General features: G+C 33.7%; 2 protein-coding genes across 4 annotated transcripts in view; one reads left to right on the top strand and one right to left on the bottom strand.

The window, feature by feature from the left end:
• The window catches only part of LOC118180641 (sodium- and chloride-dependent glycine transporter 1-like), a 233,809-nt gene that overhangs the window by 149,706 nt on the left and 57,317 nt on the right, over positions 1-26,786 (top strand). For all 3 annotated transcript variants that reach the window (XM_085824294.1, XM_085824295.1, XM_085824296.1), the window contains exons 2-6: positions 8,856-9,050; positions 12,776-12,910; positions 15,793-15,936; positions 25,165-25,321; positions 26,587-26,719. In XM_085824294.1, the coding sequence (XP_085680420.1) occupies positions 8,858-9,050; positions 12,776-12,910; positions 15,793-15,936; positions 25,165-25,321; positions 26,587-26,719 (762 nt within the window). In that variant the 5' untranslated portion in view covers positions 8,856-8,857. The remainder of the gene's footprint in view (positions 1-8,855; positions 9,051-12,775; positions 12,911-15,792; positions 15,937-25,164; positions 25,322-26,586; positions 26,720-26,786) is intronic.
• LOC146995536 (ubiquitin-conjugating enzyme E2-17 kDa-like) overlaps positions 1-26,786 on the bottom strand; it is a 153,051-nt gene that overhangs the window by 89,434 nt on the left and 36,831 nt on the right. The window lies entirely within an intron of this gene.

Raw genomic sequence — 26,786 nt, 5'->3', positions numbered from 1 at the left:
GAGGGAGAGGTTCAGATCTCCCTCTCGAAACTATGCGAATGACCAAGCCAGTTTGTTTAAACCTCTATGAAGTATTGGTCACGGACCAGAGCATATGATGCTTTATTTTTTATTTCCAGCGTCCTTTGTTCTACTTCGTCTCGCTTTACTGCACTCCGATGTAAATGATTTTTGTGTCAGAAATGCACTCGTTTTGACGCTTGAAAGAGTTTCCCTTCTGTATTAGATCTCAGGTATAAAACCGTAGTTAAGTCCGACGAAGCTTTGAATTATAGTTAAGCATTTTGTTAAAATTTGAAGCTATGTTAAAATCCCTGCCTAAGCTATGAACTTGGAGTCATGTCACTGGTGAGCAAATGGAGCGATTCCATGTGATAACTGGTGTCGGTGATAACTGGTTTTGGTGATAACTGGTTTTGTAAAGTTACGTATTTATTATACATCTACGAGAAGCTCTGTTAATAATACTGTAAGGATTATGTTAATTTTATTAACAGTTAAATTTCAAGTTAAAGTTCCTTTCCTGTCAAATTCTTAACTTCAACTTACTTCTTCCGGCCAGAACGTAGTTTTGGAATCTTCCTGAATATTTAATGAGGAGGAGCGGTATTTAAACCACGAAGCTACTTACAAAGAGAATCAGAGTTTCTGATTTACGCGCGCCTGCTTTTTGGGCCACTCTCTCTCTCTCTCAAAGCTGTTATTACGCTCGGCCGTACTCAGGCCCTTGCTAAGCTTCGTAGTCAAATAAGTTAAGGGGCCAACTCGATTTGAACCTTAATAGCTTCGGCTATACTTCTTTAGTTAATCTTAGTTTTAGTTTAATTCTTAGTCTTTTAAGTTCAAGCCCAAGTGCGGGCTTTGTTTGTACACTTCCAGGCGGAGTTTTGTTAAATCTTATTGGAATAATAAAGGGTTAGTTACCCTTCTATCTTGTTGTTTCTTGTCACCGAACTCAAGCGATTATTCGCTTATCAGTTCTTAGATTCTTCACTTCCAATATTAACTTAGAATTACGAAGTGAGAAACTCTACAATACAATAACAGCCATTCCTGCGGGAGCGTTACGAGCGCCACCCACGAAAGGTATCCCTGTTTATGACTTCCTCCAACGACAGATATTTTTGGAATAATCTGTAAAAGATTCAAGCTAGAGATCCAAAGGTCTGTGGTTCTGAAATCACTGGCAACATCGGCCAGATGAAGACGTACTTCACAAGTGCAATTTATTGGCAAACATTGCCATCAAAATATAGAACTAGCCAGAACGGGAAGCGTAACGGCAAACCGCACATTCAGTTGATCATTGTTAACGAATTTCTCTTACTGCGCGTGCTCAATGGTCTACCGTTGGCGTGGGAGGAAATACTGGCGACGAAGTGGCATAAAGCAACCCTACACAAGCCTGTTTGTCATGTAGGTATTATCGACTGTTTACAACTATAATACTACGGAAATTTGTTTGTGGTTTAATGTATTAGCGTCCGTTTAATTCCGTTTTGGTTTATTTTGTTCATAAACATTACATTTAATATCAGTTATTTATAATAATTTCTTTGACTTTAATTCAGTAATTTAAATTGGATTTATTCCTTAATTTATTAAAGTATATATGAATTGATTATATGGTACTGTATATACCCGCGTATAAGTCGAGATATTTTGGACAAAAAAAAGACTTCAAAGTGGGGGGGGGGTCGACTTATACGCGGGGCCATAAAAAATTAAAAGAATCGGAAGTTCAAAAATTTCTTTATATAATGCAGTTGTTTTCTTCCCGCACTCAAATTGGACGACTTATCAAATAAGTCACTTACTTGAAGTAATTTCATGACTTAAATTATGTGACGAACTAATCACAGAGTTTCATACTTTAACTAGAGTAAGTTTCGATTAAACCAAAGAATTTTCGGCCCCCGAACAACCGATCAATATTGAGCAATAAAAAAGTTTCTCCAACACGCCAAGAAAAGAGAAATGCAGATAGTTTTTACGTACGTATAAGTCTTTATAATAGTTATTGTTCATTCATGAAATACTTTTGTTAACAGGCGTACAAATCAAAATTTAAAAAAATAGCCCACGCAATAACTGAACAGTTTTGAATATTTCTTTTAACTTTTAAAAAGGAAAAATGCAGATAGATTTTACGTACTCGAATCTCTTTCGGAACAAATTCTAGAAGGTTACTATATACGATCATTTTTCCTCAATTATCCAATTATCCCAATATGTATGAAGACGAGCCAATGACGACAGAAGAGTTCTATGAAATGTTTAGCGAATCTGACCATGAATCGGAAGTTGAAGGGTTTTGATTTTGTTTATTTACCAAGGTATTTTTTATCGTATATTTACTTTTTTTTCTCAGATGATTTTGAATAAATGTAGTACTTAAAAAAAAATTTTCGAAGTTTCTCAATCGATTCAAAGTTTCTCAATCAATTCAAGTGGGAGGTCGACTTATACTCGGGTTTCTTATTTTCTACGAATTTTTTATGTCGAAGTGGGGGAGTCGACTTATACGTGGTTATATACGGTAAATACTGAATTTCTTATATTTCTCAGAAGTATAATCAAGAAACATTCAGCTAATATATCTTACAATGTTTCCTGTTTTGTAATTGTAATCCTTCTTAATCGAAAATTTACGTTGTTTGCAATCGATATTTACACTCTGAGTGATGCAGCAGCTGACAACCTAACAAAGGTTTAACCTAAGTTTTAAAAGCCCGAACTGCTTACGCCCAGATAACAGAATATCAACCATATACCTTAGTTATCTTCTTTTAAAATTGCGCCAAAGTCTTAATTGTGCCAAATTCTCTTCTGGGCATGCGCAGTGTGCGAAATTCGTTTATTATTGATCAACCGAATGTGGGGTCTGCCATTACGTGAACAGGAAGCAGTTGGTGGAAGAACTATACGAAACATAGAGGACGCAACGAGACCAAAAGGTTAAAATCAACTAACGGCTTATAAGATCTAAAAGACCTCCGTTTGTTGCTAATGTAAACAATTATTGCTATAGCCATACACAGGTCATAAACCTTTTCTTGCTGATAAAAAAGTTGTTGCTAATTTCATACATAGGCTATGAACTTCTTGTCACTAATCCTATTTCAAACTATGCATTGTTAATCCTATGCCAGTCTATGGACTGGCTGTTACGTATCTAATTCCCAGGCTATGAACTTGTTGTTGCTGATTCTATTTATAAACTATCAACTTCAAATTGCTAATCCTACCTCCGGCTAAGAGTTTATCGTTGCTAATGTATGAATTTGTTGTTTCCAGTCTCGTGCCCAAGAGCTGCTTGTTACAGCTCCCAAGTCCAGACTAAGAACTGTTGTTGCTGATTCTATGCTCAAGCTTTGAATGACCACTTAACAAAACAGGAATGAGTCAGCATTGCACCTACTGGTAGCCACGGCTCTTAAGTAATAGTAATAGTGACAGTCATATTCCAATTCATTCCTTAAAACCTAAGTTTTGTACTATGTTGTGCAGTTAAAATATTGTACTGGCAAAAATCTCTGGCAAGATTATAACAGTTTATTCTTTCCTTTCCATAAGTTCAACAAAAAGATCTGTGATGTTGCTAATTTTCATTAAAAAAGGCCTTCCCTTGGTCTCAAGTGCTATTGAAAATATCTGATGTGGACACCACATGAGTTCCTGTTAGGGCTTATTAAATTGTACACATTTTTTGCATATACTTACTTATTTCCTCGAAACTCATTAGAGATATATTTATAATTCAATCAATCCAATTCTCACTTCATGGCAAGGCAAAATACATAAAAACTCAAACTTTATTAAAAATTGTAAAAAAAAACCTAAAAAACATTCCGCCAGTGAAGACAAAATTTTCATTGCACAAAACTGAAAGTCATTTAAATTGCTGATAATTCTACAACCATTGGATGAAAATTAACTAAACGCATTGTGATAAGGTGGCATTCAGGTTCTTTGTCTAGGATGAGTGATTTCAGAGTGCAATAATTTTCATCAGTGGTGAAATCCTGTGCCTTTGTTAATGATTCTGGTTGCAGCCTCGAGGCAAAGAATCTCTAAGGAGAAGAAGTAAAGGTTCCCCGGGGCAAATATGGCTCCGTCAGACCGAAGAGACACATTATGTATATCCCTGAAGCTTACTTTAAAGGGGCAAACCATTCCAAAGCTATCCACCTCCGTACCTCACTGCGCATGTGCGAAATAACATCAGGAGGCAACAAAGCAGCATCAAAGAATGCAGCATGCCGTCGGCCATGTTAACAATCTTTTACCACGTTGTTCGAAAACGTTCTTTGTTGTTGTAGTCAGAGATACTTGGTTTTAGCTATGTGAAATTCTTTTAAAGACTTTTTAAATGCAATGCTGTAAGTGAAATGGTTTTGGCTATTGGGTGAAAACTTTGCTCTTGGTTTTCACAATGGTCATTCCAAATAATTGTCTAAAACTTTTCATGATAATTTGTTTTTAAAGTTGTTGTCGGATAATTATAATGTATTTCAGTGTTTTCAATTTATTTAGGGGTGCCTTTAATTGTCTTTAAATATTTTTTTCTGTTTCAGTTAGTTATTGCAAATTTTGCTTTTAAAATTTCACTGTAAAATTTTAACTATGGATCCATAAAAATTTATTTCGTTTTGTATGGCATGTGTTTTCCCCCCTTTTTAAGTTTACAGAAGAAAAGAATTAAGAAATTTATTTCATTTAAATTTTGTCTTCGTACGGCTCGCTGTTTAAATTGAAAGTAAAAATTGGACAGGATTTCTATAATTCGCCCCAAAATTCCAACTAACATCCTTTTGCTCATAAAACTCCAGAAATGTATGAAAATAAAACATTTTGAGTTATTTCAAAGTAAAAAATTTACTATCTCCTCGAACTGCGCTGTTTAAATTTCACCCTGCGCTGGTGTTTCACTGCATAGCCGTGGCTCTTCGGTACAGCGGCGCAGAGGCGAAACAGGTTTACATTGCGTCTATGGAAGCTTTCATTCTTCTCCTTAGAGATTCTTTGCTCGAGGGTCACTCCCGTGGACAAAGAGGTAAAAGAAGTCTTTTCAGCAGGGTCAGGAGATAGACACTTTGTTATGTATGAGTGAAAGAATCATTCCCCCCCTCGAGACTTCAGCGCAAGTAAACACAGGGAGATATATAAGGTGGTTCCCTGAGAAGATAGAAAATGTTTTCCTGTTTAGAGCTATGGGCAGGTTGGCCTGCTAAGAACGATCATTCCTCGTGCATAATGCGTTAGAACATTTTTCCTGTAACCAAATTCTGAAATTGCGGAACTAAATATATCAAAGTCCCATACTGTCAAGATATGCAATTGTTAAGCTTTTCATCTTATTAAAACTCATATTATTGTTAAAACTTGAGTTTCAAGTTCATTTCAACCCTGTGTCACAACCCAGGGTTTGTGTAGCGGTTTCGGCCACTACACCACAGCATACAATCTTAGCCGGAACATAAGAACAACATAATTCAATCACTTTTAAGACCAAACAATGCTCAATTTAACAACATGTAAGAATAAAAAGCCTGAGCTCAACGAGCCGGGTTGCATTGTTGCGGCCGATTGCAATGAAAAAGAGAGTTTCACAAGTACATGTTTTAGCAGACCCATATACAAAATTTCAAGTTCTACGGCTTCTTATTTTTGAATTATGCTAAATACATACATAGGTGCATAAGCACAGACGTCAAGAAAATGCTCTATTCTGAATGCATTTTAAATCCATTTTTTGCACTCCTTTTTGGCAAAAACAGTCCTTTATTCCGTCCCTACGTACAGATGTCACGCAAAAACATCGTTCAAATATATTCGAGAGCGGTCGTAATGGATATTTTTGCTGAAAAATGATACCCGAATTTTTTCGCGATTACAATTCTTCCTTTACTTTGTACAAGGAAGTAAAAATCTAGTCTTTTGTAAATTGATTTATTTTACACAGGAAAATTCACTATTGTACTGTGTAAGGACTATGTTAATTTTATTAACAGTTAAATTTTAAGTTAAAGTTCCTTTTCTGTCAAATTCTTAACTTCGACTTACTACTTCCGGCCAGAACATAGCTTTGGAATCTTCCTGAATACTTAATGAGGAGGAGCTAAACCGCGAATCTACTTGCAGAAAGAGAGATAATCAGAGTTTCTGATTTGCGCGCGTCTGCCTTTTGGCTATTCTCTCTCTCTCTCTCAAAGCTGTTATTACGCTCGGCCGTACTCAGGCCCTTGATAAGCTTCGTAGTCAGATAGAGTTAACTCGATTAGAATCTTGATAGCTTCGGCTATATTTCTTTAGTTAATCTTAGTTTTAGTTTAATTTTTAGTCTCTTAAGTTCAAGTCCAAGTGTCGGCTCTGACTGTACACTCCAAGACGGAGTTTTATTAAATCTTATTGGAATAATAAAGGGTTAGTTACCCTTCCATCTTGATGTTTCTTGTTGTACGAACTTAAGCGATTATTCGCTAACTAGTTCTTAAGATTCGTCACTTTCTACAGTAACTGAGAAATACACCAGTGAGAATCTTACATTTCTTAACAAGGGCCTGAGTACGGTAAAATTTAACTGTTAATAAAATTAACATAATCCTTACAACTGTTATTAAAAATATCATCTTGTTTGAATTTTCTTTCTGTTTCATTTTTGAAAACAATATCATTTGCTAAGTTAGACATATTTCTGCCGTAAAAGCATAACTAAGTTTGTCGTACACCATCGAGTATTTTTTCTGGATACACAGCAGAAGCAACACTCATCTTTGTTGACATACTTGAAATTTTTCTTTCTGTTCATAAATTGCTTTATTATAAGTAAAACAACACAAATGTATAGTCGAGGCTGCTTGGAAATTTACTTGTGGCTCTGACTAACGTGAAGTCTCATCATCTTTAGACTATAACTTGCCAATAGATGTAGCATTGTTTATCATTAGGCAGTTAGAAGAGTAATATTGCCTAGGCATCTTCATTGAAAAGTTTCATAAATTTCGCAATCATTGAGCTTTATTTATCATAAGTGTGTACAAACTGTTAGATTTCCTTTAGGGGACGAAGAAGGAACCAGAAAACGTGATAAATCAACATGCCTTGGCCCAGATTCGAACAATGAATCTTCAAGTTCGTACGCTGACCGTGTTAGTCAAATGCACCATAACAGAACACAAGGGAGAATGCAATTATTATTTACATTCTGTTTCATTTAAAGGGCGAATGGAGAAAGGTGAAAGACACAATCGACCTACTCCAGATAATGATGGATTACCAGATTTGCACCAGATTTTATTTCTCGTCGCACTGTTCAAACTATTAAATTTTCAAAGCAAGAAACGGGTAAAATCAACGATACCCATGCCGGGACTCGGACTAGAGATCCTCAAATTACTAGTTGGACATGCAGACATCAGAGACCAAGCGCAGGAGCAGCAGTCGTTCTTTATAAGTCGATTACTGTAGATTGACGTACCCCAGGCACATATTCAAAGTTTCTTTTAATGTTGAGGACAGTTGCAGTAGTTCTTGCTAGTTGTAGCAGCTGCACAAAATACTAATTTCTTTCTGTTCTGGTCTCGTCAGGGACCGAGTGGTCAAGACCATTGAATAATGCAAGTTCCTCCCGTACCCAATAACCCCGGAGAAAGGGCTGGCTGGATGTTGGTTTCCAGGTTTTCCCTATGCATTACGTGAACATAAACCAATTTCCTTTAGAAAGTCTTTCACAAAGGTAACCTCACTTGGACAGATAACCGTCTTTTGTTTTCCCATATTCAAGTAACCTACTGCTACCCCCCTAAATATTGCATGTTAAAATTATAATTTCAGAAGGAAAGTTGCGCTTTGATTTCTTTCTCAACAATTATCCTTTCATCTTTTGTTGATTCTCTTTCATCTTTGGACATTCCATGCTTTGCAGACGATTCTATTTTTTATGCGTGCTTTTTTTGGTGGGAAAGAGCAACAATTTTCATCCCAGCTCTAAGTCATATGTGAAACTTTCTTCGAAAACGAGAGCGTCTATGTTAGATCGAGCGATATTTGTGTGAGAAAATTCTTGCATTCTCTTAAATATGTTTGAAAAAAAAAAGCTTATATAATCAAATCACATCATAATATTCAAGCTCCAAGGTTAAACTCACGAAATATCGCGTAATGTACTCTTTATTGCGGAATATTTTATTCGTCAGAAGAGAATTTTATTCTGGAAATTATAATAAAAGCCAAGTTTTCCTTGTCGTTTGGTTGTTTTGCTTGTTCAGGAGATCAGGCACATGCTCTATGATAACATAACGCATCGTAATGTGCCAGATAAAATCATTGGTACAAGGGTAATATCTCAACAAATATAGGATTATAATTTAGACGTTATTGCTTTATGAAGGTATAGTCGTGCTCCTCTATTCTCTGTTTTTACACCTGCGGTCTCAGTTACACGCAACTTATAACAAAAGCAGGGGGAGGAAATGAAGTAATACGTTGTTGTTATTTATGTGTTTTTAATTAAGTTAATTGCAAAGGAAAAGTTACATTAAATATACGGAACGCTTTATAAGGTTATTATCTGAAACTAACCCGTTATTTATAAATTCAACCTTTACTATAACATCTCCTTTCCGTTTCATTACCGTAATGCAAATCAGTTAGATAGTATTTAAGCTGAGGGTTTAGGATTGTAAGACACAGGGTATTTTTTCCCCTTCTCTGCCAGATAATTAGGCCTCCTATTTTACCTTTTCAGAAATATGCCTGCTTATTTATTGCTTAGTACTCCTTATTTACTGCAATATAGTAAGACAACATAGATAATTTTCCCTAATCTTGATATTTCTTTTCTACATTTTCAGAAATGGCCAATGGGAAGGAGAAGGCCGTTATGGCCATGGACAGTGAGTCCACGGCGACTGAGGAGTTTCTGCAGGATGTACCCGAGCGTGGCCATTGGACTGGTCGATTCGATTTCATTCTTGCTTGCCTCGGAACAGCCGTTGGGTTGGGAAATGTATGGAGATTCCCTTACCTATGCTACAGAAACGGTGGTGGTAGGTTCCTTATTACTGTACACTGAAATCAAATAGATTTGTGTGTCCGCTTAAAGAACTCATGTGGTAAGAATATAGAGCAAGGCCAACCCACCTTGCTCAGAACCTGGCATCAGAACTCATGTGGTATAAGGCAGTGCATAAACAGCATTTTTGGTGTACTCGGTTTAATTAATTGTAACTCGGTTGATTCCAGTTAAGCTGTAAGAAATATAAAGAGCATCCCGGATAAAAATGAAATAAATTTAAGCAATTTTTATAGGCATTTATTTAGCTCACTTTTGATGCTTGTCTGTATAGTCAGAAGCTTGTCATCGATCTGCAAACTACTTTCCGATAAGCTATCCAGTTAAAATTTTGTATGCAAGCACTTTGCGGCTGACAGTACAATATAGTGAAGTAATTTTTTTCAAAAACCGGATTTAGATTGTTTTTTAAATCTAATGCTAAATGATTTTCCGCACATATCTTCGCTTAACTTGTAGTATTGTGTGGCCCCCAACTTGTCAGCAACTGTGGTAGTGACAGCTACGAAGTGTGAATTTACACAGACACGTAAGAAGGGTTTAAAGCCCTTTTTATTCAACTTTAAAAATAACAGCTGCGTCCACTTGACGCTCACAAACTACGCCGACCCGGCGGTTTAACAGAAACAGAAAGTAAAACTGAAAAATAATGACTGGATGAATAAATAGCTAGATCACTACCCACGAGGCTCTGAGATCTTAACTAACCTAACCGCGTTCTAAAATACAGCTGAGATTCAGCGATCTTACTCATTAAGCAGTTGAAGGATTCAGCAAAAACTGCCGAGGTAGGCACACAAGCCGAAAAGCGCGGTTCTTAAATTTCTACCTAGCAACCTTCACGTTCGCGATTCAAGAAGCACACCTACAAACTCGTTTTCCTTCTATTTAAACTCAACTTACTTCTGCTAAATTTGAATATACTGCGCGCTCTACTACAATTTACATACTCTAGCATTGGCAATTCTAGGAAGAAGTAAAGGCTTGACAGGAAAGATAGTTTAAAATAAATGTTAGTTAAAATAATTATTAACCCTACAAACTAGCAAATTAAAAATCTCAAAAATTTGTCTACACCATCGGATAGAGTAGAAAAAAAATTCCTTTAAATAAAGTGTACATGAGATTTTAACGTTATTTCTGATTTTTTTTTTTTTTTTTTTTTTTTTTTTTTTTTTTTTTTTTTTGCAAATTTTCTGAATTTTTTACAACCGTCTAACGCAATAGAATTTCTGGAAGTAAGAGAGGGATTATTCACTATTGAAAAATGAATTATCAGTTGAATAATTTGATTGATGATATTTCATCGAAACTAAAAATATGAAAATAAAGAAGTTTATAAAATAAGCTTTTATTTAAAATTCAAGAAAAATTAAATGAACTAAAAGTATACAAATTTATTGTATAGTTTAATAAGAACAAGAGATTAAATAATTCTCTTGATAAAATTCGTCTACAATTTTGCATCAGCAATAGTAAAAGATCGGATGCCTATATAACGAAATCTGGTAATTGAACTGCAGTGCCAAATTATAAGCCCTTATCTTTGTGAATTTATCAAGGGCTCTCCACACTTTTATTATGAGTGATAAAAAATTGTAGATCAATTTTGTACAAAGAATTATTTAGTATGCTTTTCCCCTTAAACTATATAATAAATTATTTTCCTATTCCTAGTTCATTAATTATTTTATGCGTTTTAAATAAAATCTTGTTTTATAATTTTTTTTATTTAAAGTTAAACGTTTTTAAATTTAATTCATAGAAAATTAAAATTTCAATCAGAATTAATAATTCGTTCCTTTCAGTGTCCACGTTTAAGCTGCTGCATAAATTCTTTTTTGGTCTATCATACGAAGATTTGTTTAGGATCTTAGCATCTTGCTTTTAATAATGCCTCAAAACATTTCAACACCTAAATTAGATATCAGAGTATGATTGATGTAAAATAAATAAATGGAATCGTTTAGAACTCCCTGGGACAAAAACTAATTTTTAAACATTGTCTTCTTCCTATAACATAACTTTCTATTACTTTCCTTTCGAACTTTTAGGCTTTACCTTGAAGTGTGCGAAAACAGAGTTTAGGAATGTTGAATGATAATACATGATGCCACTGCTGAGATTAAAATCAAATATAAAATAAATGCATCATCTATGATGACTGTTTGCTTATTTCTGGATGGAATCAATTGCTTACAAATTTTAAAGCAAATACTTTTTTATAATCAAATTTCTTCACATATTTTTTTTAATCTGGAGCCGCATTTTTTTATTGGTTTGGCGGTTTTTTTCTTTAATTGGTCCGTTTTATTGGTTTGGCGTTTCAGAAACTTTATAAACCATTGCTTTTTATAGTTAGATTAAAACTTCATAAATTATTGCTTTTGACAGTTGGATTAAATTTAATAAATTATTGCTTTTGATAGTTGGGTTAAACCTAGTTTGATAGCTGTATTAAAACTTAATAAATCTTTGCTTTTGATAATCGGATTAAACCTAGTTGGATAGTTGGATTAAACTTCATAAATTATTGCTTTTGATAGTTGGATTAAAATTTCATAAATTATTGCTTTTGATAGTTGGGTTGAATCTAGTTTAATAGCTGTATTAATGCTTAATAAACCTTTGATTTTAATAATCGGATTAAAACTAGTTTAATAGTTGGATTAAAACTGCATAAATTATTGCTTTTGATAGTTGGATTAAAATTTAATAAATTATTGTTTTTGATAGTTAGGTCAAATCTAGTTTGATAGTTGGATTAAAACTTCATAAATTATTGCTTTTGATAGTCGGATTAAAATTTAATAAACTATTGCTTTTGATAGTCGGATTAAAATTTAATAAATTATTGCTTTTGATAGTTGGGGTAAATCTAGTTTGATAGCTGTATTAAAACTGAATAAATCTTTGCTTTTTATAATCGGATTAAAACTAGTTTGATAGTTGGATTAAAACTGCATAAATTATTGCTTTTGATAGTTGGATTAAAATTTAATACATTATTGCTTTTAGTAGTTGGGTTAAATAGTTTGATAGTTGTAAACTTAATAAATCTTTGCTTTTTGATAATCGGATTAAAACTAGTTTGATAGATGGATTAAAACTTCATAAATTATTGCTTTTGATAGCTGGATTAAAATTTAATAAATTATTGCTTTTGATAGTTGGGTTAAATCTAGTTTGAAAGCTGTATTAAAAACTTAATAAATCTTCGCAATCGGATTAAAACTAGTTGGATAGTTGGATTAACATTTCATAAATTATTGCTTTTGATAGTTGGATTAAAAGCAGTTGATAGTTGGATTAAAACTAGATTGCAGTTGGATTAAAGCTTCATAAACCATTTCTTTTGATGGTTGACTAATTTTGTACCGTCTAAGCACAGAAATTTTGCTTTTTCTTGCGTCACAGTTATAAAAGCGTAATATCTTTCGTTAAATGGGATCGAAATGATGTTGTTTGAACGAAATGAATAATGTTTCAATGGCAGCTAAAAGAAATTGCATATTTATCTTTATTTACTCATACGTAACCGATGTAGTTGTCTCTTTCTGATCAAGGAAGCTCTTTATTTAGAAGCGGAAATGTTACGTATTGATATAACAGAAGAATGCTAAGTTGCAATTGTTATAATTTAATTTGTTGTTATAATAAAGTAAACTTCATAGCAAAATATATCTTTATTCGTTTCAGGAGCATTTGTCCTTGCATATGTCATAATGGTCTTCCTCATAGGCATGCCAGTCTTCCTTCTAGAGTTGACCATGGGTCAATACAGTGCTTTTGGGCCATCAAAAGTTTTTAGCTCGATAGCTCCAATTTTCAGAGGTGAGTCAAATATAAATATACTCAAATAAAGTATTTATAAAAAATGTTGTTATTGTTTCAAAAAGGCTAAACACTTGCATTCGTCGGGAATGATCAAGCTCATCGGTGTCATCATCGATTACGTTTCCCAAACCGCACCTCATGAGATGACCGAATTGCAACCGTTCCATGTGATGAAAGGAAGCTGTATCCCAATTTTAATCGAGACACCCAGGGAAGGATTCATGTGTCTTCTGACCTTCACTCCCAACCATCGAACATTCGAGAGGACTTTCAGCTTGACAGTATTTTTAACTCCCCCCATACTGCAAAGGTACTTACTTATACACTTAACAAACATTCATGTCTGCTACGGGATTGAGCCTGATCCCAAGGCTATCGTAATCGGCTTCCTTATCACCATGCCCATGTCAACAAAACGGCTTATGAAATAAATATATGTGATTAATAATTTTACTTAATATATGCGTCTCTGTAAACATTTAGCTCATAAAGAAATATGATATCTACTGCCTTCTCACTTTAATTGTGTCGATGAACACCGACACATTCCCGATTTGGATGCATTTATTTACTATATAAAATAAGAGAACACTTACGTAAGGTCTTTTTTGTTGTTGTTGTTCGTTACTTATTTTACATATTTTTCAAAAATAAGCGATTAAACATAGGCAAGTTATAAATCTTAAAAAATAAAATTGATTAATAAAGACTGCAAGTGCTCGCTTTTTTATTGATAGCATACTAAACGGATACACGTGTTTTTGTTAAGTGCCAATGGCAATCATCTTTCTCACAACTGAACAAAGCGTTATTTCTCTGACAGTTTTTCTTAAATGCAATGCTATAAAACAAACGTAACATGAAAAAAGTTTTCCAACAGTAGAAAAAAAAACTACTTTTCACATATGTCCTTCTTCACATAATGCATAAAATAAAATTCGTTAAAGTTAATTTCCAATTCAAGCTGCTTGAAAGCCAATTCAGATAAGTCCTAATAAAAAGTTTTTGCTGTAAATTATATCAAAACAAGCACACGTTTAGAACTACTAATTACGGAACGACAAAAGATACTGAGACTTTTCGATGACTCGTAGGATATCAGAAGTTTTGAAATCTTACACTGATTATATAAAACACAGCTTGTCCTCATCTCCAGAAGACTAAGTGCTTAAATGTTACTCTAATTCAGTTGAGCAGCACTTAACTGAATGAGTCCTTTACTCTGGCAATGCTATCTTATATGTATAAAAATTGTAACGATGAAATTACTTTTAGAACTTGCTTCCCATAGCATAGCATGCTTATTTCCGGTCGGCCATCAAGGATTACGTTCGGCCACTCATGTTCAACTTATGATGCTTCGACAGATTATTTATATACATCGCTACTCAAATATTCGCTTGGTGCACACGTCTCCCGTCAACTATCAACTATCCTAGGCCCGGGCGGTTGGTCTGAACATGCTTCTGGGGGCTTCTTTGGTCTTTTGGACTGCCACCTGAATGGCCTGGTCGCTGGGTTTCGGTGTATGGTGCGAGGCGCCTGTGTAGCCCATCTGGCTCAAGATAGAGGTGGACGTGTTGCATATGCCAATTAACCATTACGGTAAAGGGATGGTGCACACGTCCTCCGTCAACTATCAACTATCAACTATCTTATAAAAGGACCCCATGGAAACTCGCGTTTGGTCCGCGTCGTTTGAGCTTTGGGTATCTTCACACTGCTTTGCCAACAAGGATGGGTATTGAATGCCTTGTTCTTGTAAATAATCATATAGAAATTCGCCGCTTTACCCGCGTGTTCATTCTCCTCAACTTAGAGGCTCGAATTACACTGAAAGAGGAAAGAACTTTGTTCTTATTTATGTTTTCGACGAAATTAACTCGCACTTCCGAAATATCAGTTCATGGCTAAAATCAGTTGTTGATCCAAGTTGGAACCCGCAAAAACTATAATTCAGTTTTTTTCGGAAGAGTACGCCTGTTATCTTCAGAAAAGTTGGTATGAAAGAAAGCACTTTCTTTCCTAACAGAGGGTGCTAGCCTTTGCAGGTGGTTACTTTATTATCTAGGCAATTAATAGGTGGGCCATCGCTGCCTCCTATGAAGGGACAAACATTTTATATCGATACCTTCTCCGGAACTGAACGCACGCTTCTCCCCCACCTTTTAGGCTTCACTTTGACTGCAAAGATGGCACCACCATGTAATCTAACTTACAGGAGAAAAAGTGGACTATTTCCTGGCCAAGTGCCATAAGAGTCTGTTCTCTTCCTCCTTCTATGCCAGGACATCCACACGACTGGCTTAATCTCAACGAATACAAAAAGAACCCCGGACAGTTCAAGCGGAAATTTCTTTTCTAGTTTCCTTTTCTTGTAAGATGTTGGCTGATCCCACAGGCAGTCCAGGAGCAAGCCAACCATTTGCAGAGGCGGTATAAATACTTAACCACAAGCCGGTTATTCAAAAATTAGATTAAAATCATGACAATCATTGAACGTCATTTCGGATTTTTACCTCAATAAAAAAGCGTTAGATGTGGCGCATATGAAAAGGAAAAGAAAAAAAAAAATACTAATTCACTTTAATTCTATTTATGAGAAATAAATCTACTTCCCGTTATTTCATAAAACGTTAAGAACAGAAATATTATAATAGTATTTAATTAACTATTTTAAATGCTTACTTTTGCTATCCTTTTGTAACATTAAAAATAATCCCTTTCAAATTTTGATTTTGCTTTTGAAATTTCTGAAGTGGTTACATAGAATCCTAATGCTTTGCAGTGTACATTCTGTTAGACAACTAAGTTACTATTTGATGTAATATAAGATCTCTTTTAATCCTGATTGTTTCTTTCTTTAATCTTCTGCTTAGGTGTTGGTTACGCCATGGTCATTTCAGCATCTCTCGTGTCTATTTATTATAACATGATCATCGGGTGGACACTGTTTTATTTCTTCGATTCCTTCCGTGGAGATCTGCAGTGGCAGTATTGTCATCATGATTTTAACACCGATAGTAAGTGCAGTTTTTTATGATATATGTTTTTCATCAATTTTTATTTTAGAAATTAGAAACGATACTTAAGCAAGTGTTATATCAGTTATTAAGCTATTAAATTAATTAATACTGGTCATTCTAAATGACAGTAATTAGAACTGTATCGCACTTTAGTTCTAGTTCGGTTTTTTTTTCCCCCCCACCAGGAAGCGTAAATTGTAATATTATTTTTTTATTTAATAAATTTCTCCAATAATTAATTTTTATTGTTTATTCTGTAATATTATAATTCTGTATGTGTGTTTTATTGTTAATTCCCTTTATTAGTCCAAAAGAGGATGTCCCTGAAGGACTATTGTTTTCGTTTTGCAATTTTGCGTTGAAAACTTTAAAAGGCTGTATCATTTTTCAAATCATTGCCACCAAATACTATCGCCCTGTATTATATTTGGAGAAATTAAATAATGAAGAATCTGTATAAATGTAGGTATATTTCTCGCACTGTGATAAAACAACGGTACCTAGAATCATCGAATTTTGAATGACGTAATCCTACTGCGAATATGGGCATGTGGAAATTAGGCAAGTTTGAAATTAGGAATTCGTTTTATTATCGATTTTATATTTTGTAAAACTTTAATTTTTGATTAACAAACTCAACGATTTCGAAACGAGCAATGGCAACACTGTAAAGAAAACACATTTTTATCTCCAGCGCGTGAGACTGTGTATGGAAAATTCTAAAGATATGCTCAATTTAAAATTATTTTGCGATATTGCTCTTGATTTGAATTTTATGATTTAGTGCGAAGAACATGCATGATATATAATAAATAAAGGTTAGCACACAAAATGTTAAATAAACGCCCCTTTGGACGTAATTTAAAATCTGAAACCTTTCAGAATTTCTTTTTTATTTTTTTTTTATTTTATTTATTTATTTATTTTTGTTATGTAATTATTTTCGGTAAAAGTATAGTTTAAGGTACTCCTTGGCGAAACTTGGCGATTTTTGGCGGCACATGGATACCGGCAATTCTTTGACTCGTTATTTTGGCTTGCGAAGCGGCAATTTTTGTCCCAAAAATTGCCCCAAAAACTGCCGCTACACAAAACCAAAATAACAAGACAAACAATTGCACAAACTCGGTATCCATGTACACATCGACTTATTTTCACTTAAAAAAAATCCCCGAATTGCACAAAAATGGCATTGCGCACTCCTTTGACTTTATCCATGTACACGTCGACCTATTTTCACTTAAAAAAAATCCCCGAATTGCACAAAAATGGCATCGCGCACTTTTTTAACTTTATCCATGTGCACGTCGACCTATTTTCACTTAAAAAAAAATCCCAGAATTGCACAAACTTGCATTGCGCATTCCCTTTACTTTGTGTGTACACAACGATATATTTTCACTTAAAAAGTCAAAGGAGCACCAAATTCTATAATATAGGCAAACAAAAAATACATAATCTCAATAAAATACATTTTAAACCAAACAATAAAATAACATAAAAAAGGAAAAACATGTTATACGTTTAAGCACTACCAAAAGCAAATATTCACTTACCATGATTTTCGAGTTCGCTTCGTACATCCAGAGCCACGTAAAAATCAAAATATCAATCATACTCAAATGACTTTTTTCAAACCAGGTACTCTTTCTGATCGAACGCTTCACATAGTGACCATCTGAACCTTTCTTCCTACAAACCCATTCAAATCCATCTAAACGGTTTTTACGTTCGACTAAACGCATATCCTTCCTACATACAGGACACTTATAATGGCTACTAAGTAAACCTTCATTTACACACCAGTCAATTAAAACTCTTTTCCCCTTTCGCTCCAAATCGTACAGAAACTTCAATTTAATCTTACTACATTCGGCCATTCTACCTTCTAAAGAATCAAACCAACACGCACCACAAAAACGCTTACAAAACATCCCATGATTCAAAATTTCCCAGAATAATGCACCCGATTACGTCAGAATATGGTTTCCATAACATTCAACTACTCAGGCTACCATAAATGAAACAACAACTTGGCGATAAATCAAACAACAACTTCGCCATAATACAAAGGGTACCTTAAAGTCTACTCTACACTTATTTTCCCTCTCAAATGCAAGTATACGTATCTGCGGGTAAAAAGGCTTACCTGACAGTCATTCCTTTTACTGTCCACTTACAGCAACCACACATGTACCTCAACCAACCTGCAGTGTGAACTCTTTTTAAGAAATTCGCTATCAAACCCCGGGCATCAGTTAAGAACATCTGTAGTACAATTAACACTATTTCGGCTGTGTGTCAAGGCATAAGCCAAACAGAATGAAGATGGCAATAAAATTCACAAAAATAAATAAATAAGTAGTACAGCGAACTTTTTTTTTTAATCTGAAAGCTACGCTCAAAGGGCCTTTTTCTCATTTACACGCACATACACGTTTCGAGAACATTTGGACTAACCCTCCTTTAGTTTAAAAATATTTAGAAACAGCATTTAAATATTTTATTAAATAAAAATATTTAAAAACAGCATTTAAATCTTTTATTAAACAAAAATATTTAAAAACAGCAGGATTTCTAATAGACAGTCCCGCGCGCTGGAGACAAAAATGTTTAATTCCGTATAATGTTGCCACTGCTCCCTTTGAAATCATTGCTTTTTTACTTCCTTGTACGAAGTAAAAAGGAAGTATTGTAATCGAGAAAAGTTTCAGGCAGCATATTTCAACGAAAATATCCATTTTGACAGCTATCGAATGCAATTTAAAGATGTATTTCCGTGATATCAGTATGTAAGGACAGAGTAAAACACGCTTTTCCTCCAAAAGAATTATAAAACTGCTTTAAAATTAATTCTGAAGAGAATTTTTTGTGGCGACTGTACGAACGTATGTACGTACGTACGTACGTATCTCGCATAACTCAAAAACGAGTAGCCTCAGAACGTTGAAATTTTGTGTCAAGGACTGCTATAACATGTAGATGTGCACCTCGCATTTTGGTTGGAATCGGCCGCACCAGACGTATATAAATATATTTATATATATATCCACTCTGTTACCCGGCTCAGTGATCTCAGTTTCTTTACTTTTATATGTTTGTAAATTGTATATTTTTTGCTTTAAAAATGATTGTATTATGTTGTTTTTATTTTCCGGTTAAGGTTTTTATGCCTTTAGTAAATCTGTATGCAATATTTTTAGAATTATCAACAATTTTAAAGTTGTTTAAGTGCAGCTAAGCCAGATAACGCCTTCATTTATTATTGCCAATTAAATCATGCTTAATCCTTTCTGGAATTTTTTCGAGTAAATAAGTGCTTAAGATTTACTTCGTAATTTTTAATATAGATGTTTTGAGTTTTATGCATTTTTGCCTTGTCGCAAAATCTCAAAATGAAAACAATAGTCCTTCAGGGACAAAGCGCCATCGGACTAAAAATTATAAATTACGTCCACAGCGACTTTTTTTAACATTTTGTTCTTTATCTGTATTTATTAAACATCATATTCTTCGCATTTAAACCATAAAATTAGTTCAGGAGCAATATTGTAAAATAATTCTAAATTGAGCCTATCTTTAGAATTTCCGATACACAATCTCATGCGCTGAAATTAAAAATGTTTTTTCTGTACAACGTTGCCATTGTTAGCTTTCAAATTCTTGAGTCTGTTAATCAAAAATTCGTTTAAGTTTTACAAATTATGAAATCGATAATAAAACAAAATCCAAATTTCAAATTTCGGCTTCCAGATGCCCATTTTCGAGTAGGATTACGTCAATCAAAATTTGATGGCTCTAGGTGCCTTTGTTTTATCACAGTGCGAGAAAAATACATACATTCATGCAGCTTCTTCATTATTTTATTTTTTCAAATATGATACAGGGCGATAATATTTGGTGGCAACAGTTTGAAAAGTGAAACGGACATTCAGAGTGATTCGACGTAAAATCGTAAAACGAAAACAATAGTTCCTCAGGGACAAAATCGCTTTGGACTAATAAGATTGATAGAAGAGTAATAAAGCGAAAACAACGCTACCTATTTGTGCAAACTGAAGTTACTTTCTTGCCAACTCAATACATTCATAAAGCAAAAGAAAGGTCAACGGAATCTGTCGTAAAATTTTGTTTTATGCTCCATTAATTTCTTATTCAATACTAAGAACGAAAAAAAATCAATCTCAGTTGCGTCTGCACTTACAGAGTGTTAATTCTCGTAACACATTTCAATAGGTTTAAATAATGAAATAAAAGGGGAAAATTCTGATTGTTTTTAAAGTAGGCAACCGATGCTATAATGAGATCAGATTGTAAAAGAAGAAACATCGACTTTTTTTTTTTTTTTTTCTGTAGAAAATTATAGCGAGAATGACCTAAAATTCAAACAGCCTGACTAGATTCTGAAATTTCGAACAGAAAATATAGTATTTAGTACTTTATTTTCTTCTGTCATGCTCTGTTAGTAAATAGCGATGGGAAAGAAACTCACATTTTACATTCGCGATGAAAATGAACTCTAAAAAAATTCTGCATCTTTACTCTTTTTATACTTTGAATGCAAGGATATTGGCTACTTAAAAGAATCAGAAAGAAATTTCGAAACTGCAGTAACAACAGTTTGCGTTAGAACTGTCTATAAAAAACTGCTGCAAATTAGCGGTGGTTCAAACTGTACCTTTCCTGTTTATGATAATATTGCTGTCGAAACGTATCAAAATGCGATTAAGAAATGTTTAGGATAAAACTTATATATCACATAAAACCTGTAAAGTTATATTTAAAGCACTCTGAACAAATAAAACATGTTTTTAACCATTCTGCATTAGCTATTTAACTACTGCAACTAAAGCATACCTGCGTAAAATTTAAAATAAGTCCAAAAAAATTTGAATTTGAGTAGCATAAGAATATAATTCTTTAAAAGTTTCAGATATATATCCCTTTTTTTCGACAAATGTATATCCTTTCATTTTCCGACAAATGTATATCCTTTTATAATGTATTTAATATATAATTTTCATATATATCCCTTTTTTTCATCCATGGAAAAATTTTCAAAATTTTAAAATCAGAAATCTTGTCTTGCTTCACTATAATGGTGCTGCCATCTAGTAGCAGTAAGGAAACCTAATCTATCATAGTTCCTGGGGATGGAAAAATTTAACGAAACAAAAAACATATAAAGTATTAGAATTTTGCAAAATGTTACCGAAAGAATGAATTAGAATAAATGGCATCAACTAAAGAAAATAAAACCTATTTTGAGTATGAAAACCTTCAAGAAAATCCACTCAGCCAACTACATTGGTTTGACTTGTAGAGTCTAGAGTAACTCTATATATTAATCTAAACTCTACAAGAGTTAGAGAATATCCTTATATGTAGAGATTACATTTAGAGTTTGACTTGTTTTGGTAGCACAAATTGGTATGAAACCTTAACATATTTATAGCGAATAGTTGCTTCGTGTGGAAGAACTAGACGCTTGAAAAGTTTTAAAACAACCTTTTATTAAATCTAACTGGAACATAAATGTACGACTTATGGTTACAAATCAGCCAACCACTTGTGGCGATGAAACTTAAGTATCGATAAATTCGAATTTCAAATTAAATGTAAATCTAGTAGCCAAAAGCTACAGAATTGATTTAACGCGAAGTTGGCTCAAACTTCTCACCGGCATAATAAATTAAATGTCGGCAATTATAATGCAAGACCAAAGAATAGAATCTTATCTGAGCTAGCAGAAACCTAGTAATATGGCCTCGAGAGGCAGAAACATGTTCTGTATTAAAATCTGACAACTTAAGCTTAAATACTCTGAAACTAAATTGCAATCTGGAGGGAAACGGAAGCGAGAAGTAACAGTAAAGATCAAAACCAGAAAATAACTGGTTATTCAAAATACCAGTAATCTTACAATGCTCAACCCACCTTTTCAAGAACATTTGCTCTTGAGTTGCTTTTTTGCCTAAGTTTTAACAGATAAATGCCTTAGGAACCTATATATCTAATAGCTAAGTTAAACATGAACGAAAATTTTCGTATTGTGATTGGAAATAATAGTACCGCTTCGAAATTTTAGAAAAAAAAAGAAAAAAAAAAACCTCTTAAGTGTGATGCTTAATTATCCTTAATATGAAAATGAAACGAAAAATATAATGTCACCACACGACTTCCTTCTACGGCTTATTCAATTATATTCACTTTTTACTGCACTTTATTTAAACTTAATCCTCGAATTATTCTAACTTAATTAGCCGATCCCTCAAGGTAAGTTGAAAAACGACATCAAAAATTGAAATTATTGGAATTAAATATCTTGGTCAGTTTTTTGTCATAGAGTCAAACTTCTTATAATTTTAATTTTCATAAAGAGTTCAAAACTTTCTCAAATATAAGTATAGGAATCGAAAGACTACATTAAAAGTTAGATTTCGTTATTTATCGAAAGTTAATTTTTTTTATTTGACATTTGACATTGCCGAAACGTGAATATTTTCGTCATTCAAAACACTTCTGTAATTGGAAATATATGATTACAACCAACGATTGTGAAAGTAAAATGACTAAAAAAAAATCTAAAGCTTTTTTTAAATAAAATAATAATAAAATATATAATTTTTTATATAAAATAATTTTAAATGAAAAGATATTTTATAAGACTGGAAAATAGCGTTGTAAGTAATTATCGAGTACTTTTGAAGCACCCTTAAAATGTGAAGCTGCGAATTGAATTTAGGGGATTACCAATATCTTAAAAATAAGTTCATTTTATTTTGCATTACTAAATTATATCAAAATAATGTACGAAAACTGAACAAATGAAATTTGTCTTGAAATACTTACAATTTTAGTATTTTGGCGAATTTGAAAATCAGAAATCTTGTCTTACTTCACTATAATAGTGCTGCCATCTAGTAGCAGTAAAGAAACCTAATCTGTCATAGTTCGAAAATGTAATGAGAGCACATTTATGTTAATAAAACCTATACTCTGAGTTATGTATGTATGTTTTATGTTTTTATAAAATGCAAACTGTTATTTTAATATATATAATATTAAAATATTTCAAGTTATTCAGCGTGGAAGTTTCGTTACGAAAGTTTTCTTTTTATGAATGCCGCTAAGTTATAGTGCTGCCATCTGTTAACGAACAATATAAAGTATGGCTGCTTTTTTTATTTTATGATTGTATCTGGAGTGTCATAATATAAATACAAAAGAGGAAATAGAGTATTATACTCAGTTTCTTATATTCTTTGAAATTTATAATTTTAAAAGAAGAAATTTCTTCGAAAATATTCGGATTATTCTTTATTTTCTGTACAAATTTTTAAAGGATTTATATTGGTATTTGAAGTGAGCAAATTGATGATTTCATTCATAAATGAAATTAAGTGTGTACTATGGCTATGACTTCAATTTAATATTTAAAAAATTAGTTATTTTTATTACAGTTCTAACTTATACGTGTAATTCGAAATTTTACTCCGAGTTATAATGAGTTTTAATTGTAATTTTAATGCAAATAATAATACTACCTTCTCTTTCATACAGTTGAAAAAAAAAGATTGGTAGTGTAATTTGTATTTTTCCCCTGAAACTGCACTCAAAATACTCGTGGTATATCAGTTCGTTTCTGTAACTGACGTATGCTGCAATGTCTTTTTATAAATATTACGGAATTTTTTTAAATAGCATTATCTACAGACCAAAAAACTTATACATAAACGCTCTATGTATTTAGGACTTAAATTTACTATAGTGCAAATTTTAGGAATTATCTAAGATTTTTCAAACATACGATTTTTCCAGAAATACTGAATAAATTTACTAATTTCAGGGGGGGGAGGGTACCAATTTCTTTTTTAACATTTATTTTCAAATCCAGATTATTTTTACATTTAAATCATTTTTATGTTGCTTTTCATTAGAATTTCCACAAACATACCCTGCTGTGTTATTCTGTTTTCAAATTCAAAGCAAAACTTTGAATTTCGCTGAATTTCTGTGATGCACGGAAAAGTGGTTTCCGAAATTACATAAAATCGCCGTTGTTTTCCTTTGAGTGAGGGTAAATAATTTTGATCCCGAAAAATCCCTTTTAAAAATGTCCTATTTAATGAAGGAAATCTGTGTAGGAACAATATAATGTAACCTTTCAGTTAAGCCATAATCTTAATCTAAAATAACGGTGTTGATTGCGTTTCCAGATTTAGGTTTATAAGTATAAATACTAGTTAAAGAGTGTGAAATATAATCTTGAATTAAAAGAAGGAGTATGTAACTTTAATAATAGTAATAGTAGCAAGAGTGTGATGACGGGATGTAGTTCGTGAAGGAACATATCAAGGATTTCATTCAAGAATAGTGTTGAATGAAATCCTTGATATGTTCCTTCACGAACTACATCCCGTCATCACAGTCTTGCTACTATTACTATTACTATTTAGCTATATACTCGCTCTCTGCGCATCTGGTTTGTTTCTGTTAAGGAATTTCGCGGTAAAAACTTTTAGTGACATCATTAATGTAAATACCAGACCAAGAAAATAGCGAATTTTGCATTTTACCCATTGATAAAATTACTGACCTACATTGTTGTTAACCATATGTTATCCTATTTATCACTATTTCTCGTGGAGTACTAGAATTCCAATTGAAAAACACTAGTCTAAACTGTGTCATAAGGTTTTGTTTATTCTTTTTTCTTCACGGATTGAATCAATTAAAAAAATTTTGCCATCTAAGTCCAAATTATGTATTGATCACCAGCCGCCGAGGTGTAAAGGCGCTGGACATTGGTAGTTCAGTTCAGGGAATACACTGTTCAGGGTTCGAATTCTGGCGAATTAGTTGGCTGTATGGACGTTTTCGTGATTTTCCCCATGTGTAAGATTTAACAAGCCAATTTTCCTTAGAAAATCATCCAAGAAGGCATCTCTCCCTATAAGGTATTTCGCCCGCCTTCTTAGCATGCCTTCGTAGTGTAGTGGTCTGCATGCTGGGCGCGTATTGCTAAGTTTTCATCTTTCTTGCTTTCAAAAATAAGCTAATGTCTCTACCTCCCCTTAGGCAGATAGCCCTCGAGTGCTTTGCTGTAATCAAATAAACCAAACCAACAAAGTTATTAACTAGTAAAATCTTGGTCAAACTAACTCAAAATAAACAAAATACTTCAGCAAACAGATTTATTTATTTGTATTTTTACCTCTCCAGAGTGCTTCAGCGACATCGAGTACCACGCCTGCAAGTCCCAGAACGAGAGTAACGTCTTCAACTTCAGAACTTGTTACAACAGTACCTATGCCGCTGTGAATAACCTGAGTGACATTCCAGAGTCCGTGAGGATATCTGCGCCAGAAGAATATTTGAAGTAAGTGAAAAATATATTCCCTTTCTTAAGCTTGGAAACAATATTCTTGTTTCATATTCGTATTCCTGTCTGCGATTTAAAGCAAACTCTGGAAGGGAAAGTTATAACTCTTTCACTGCAAAGTCCCGCGAAACGCCCGTGCATTCAGATATCTGCAGATCGCCCTGACGCCTGCGTCTCTTTTCTACCTGGCGCGTCCTCCATCACCTTAACGCACGGCTTATTAGTTTCGGGAGTTTTTAAATGGCATGCCAATCATTCTTTTGAAGCGACTAAAAATAGCGCTATTATTTGAATGCGTCTTCCGTCTCCTTTGTTTAGCGTCAACCTTTAGTTATGGATGCTCGCAGTCGTAATTCTGTCGTAAAGGGAAACTGCACGCATTGGGTGATACCGCACAAAGATCTTCAAGAGAGAAGTTATCGCTTCGCTTAAGCAGGTCCTTATTAACGCTTATAGCACTCCTCGAGAAATAGTGATAAATAGGATAGCATATGGTTAACAACATGTAGGTCAGTAATTTTATCAGTGGGTAAAATGCAAAATTCGCTATTTTCTTGGTCTGGTATTTACATTAATGATGTCACTAAAAGTTTTTACGGCGAAACTTGACATGGAGGAACGGAAATCCATTCTAACGAAAAATAAGGGCATTTGAGATGTTTGAGAGGAACAGGTTTTGGCCTCTACCTATACGAATGATTCAAATCTAGGCTTCGCAATTTATTAATAAATAAACCTATGAACAGCTTTGCACTTTTGATTTGACTCTGGTCTCAAATCTGACTCAATTTTAAATGGCCTTGCAATTTTATTGCCTTGCCTCGATCAGAATGGATCTTCTAATCAGTTTAATGATTAGCGGTGATCAGTTACCATGCCAACTGGCCTGGATTCATATCCAAAGTAAAATACGAATGTTTATGATATCTCATTGGTATCTTGTTATGTCGCTTTACAAGCAAAATTCCTGATAATGAAACGGGAATATAACAAAGGGTTCTGCCAATATCGCCTGAAGATTGAAATAGATTATGTCGATTACCAATTAGACCATTCATCGGTAAATACGAAATCGGCAGCTGCCGAATGGTGAATACGAAATCGGCATGGGAAAGAACAGCTTCCCAGTAAACATCTTGACTATTTTTCATCAACCAGTTTGAAGCTCATATGCTTAGTTTGCCCATTTTGTGCTGTTTTAAATTGTATCCAGTACAATTTCAATTGCTTATTATGTTAATTACGTTTCTTCCCTTTATCAGCCATTACATGCTGGGAAAGTCAAAGAGTTTTGCAGATTATGGTACAATACAATGGCCTTTGATGTTGAGTCTTCTGGGAGCGTGGATCGTTGTTGTATTAAGTCTTCTGAAAGGCATCAAGACATCCGGCAGGGTAAGCCAAAAAAAATTTTTGATTTCCCATACGATGCAAAAATAATGTTTGAGTTCAAATAAACTGC

Source organism: Stegodyphus dumicola, chromosome 9, assembly GCF_044657685.1.
Source record: "Stegodyphus dumicola isolate Sdum_Otavi_A_Nest chromosome 9, ASM4465768v1".
NCBI lineage: Eukaryota > Metazoa > Arthropoda > Arachnida > Araneae > Eresidae > Stegodyphus > Stegodyphus dumicola.
This window is presented reverse-complemented; position numbering and strand designations above follow the sequence as displayed.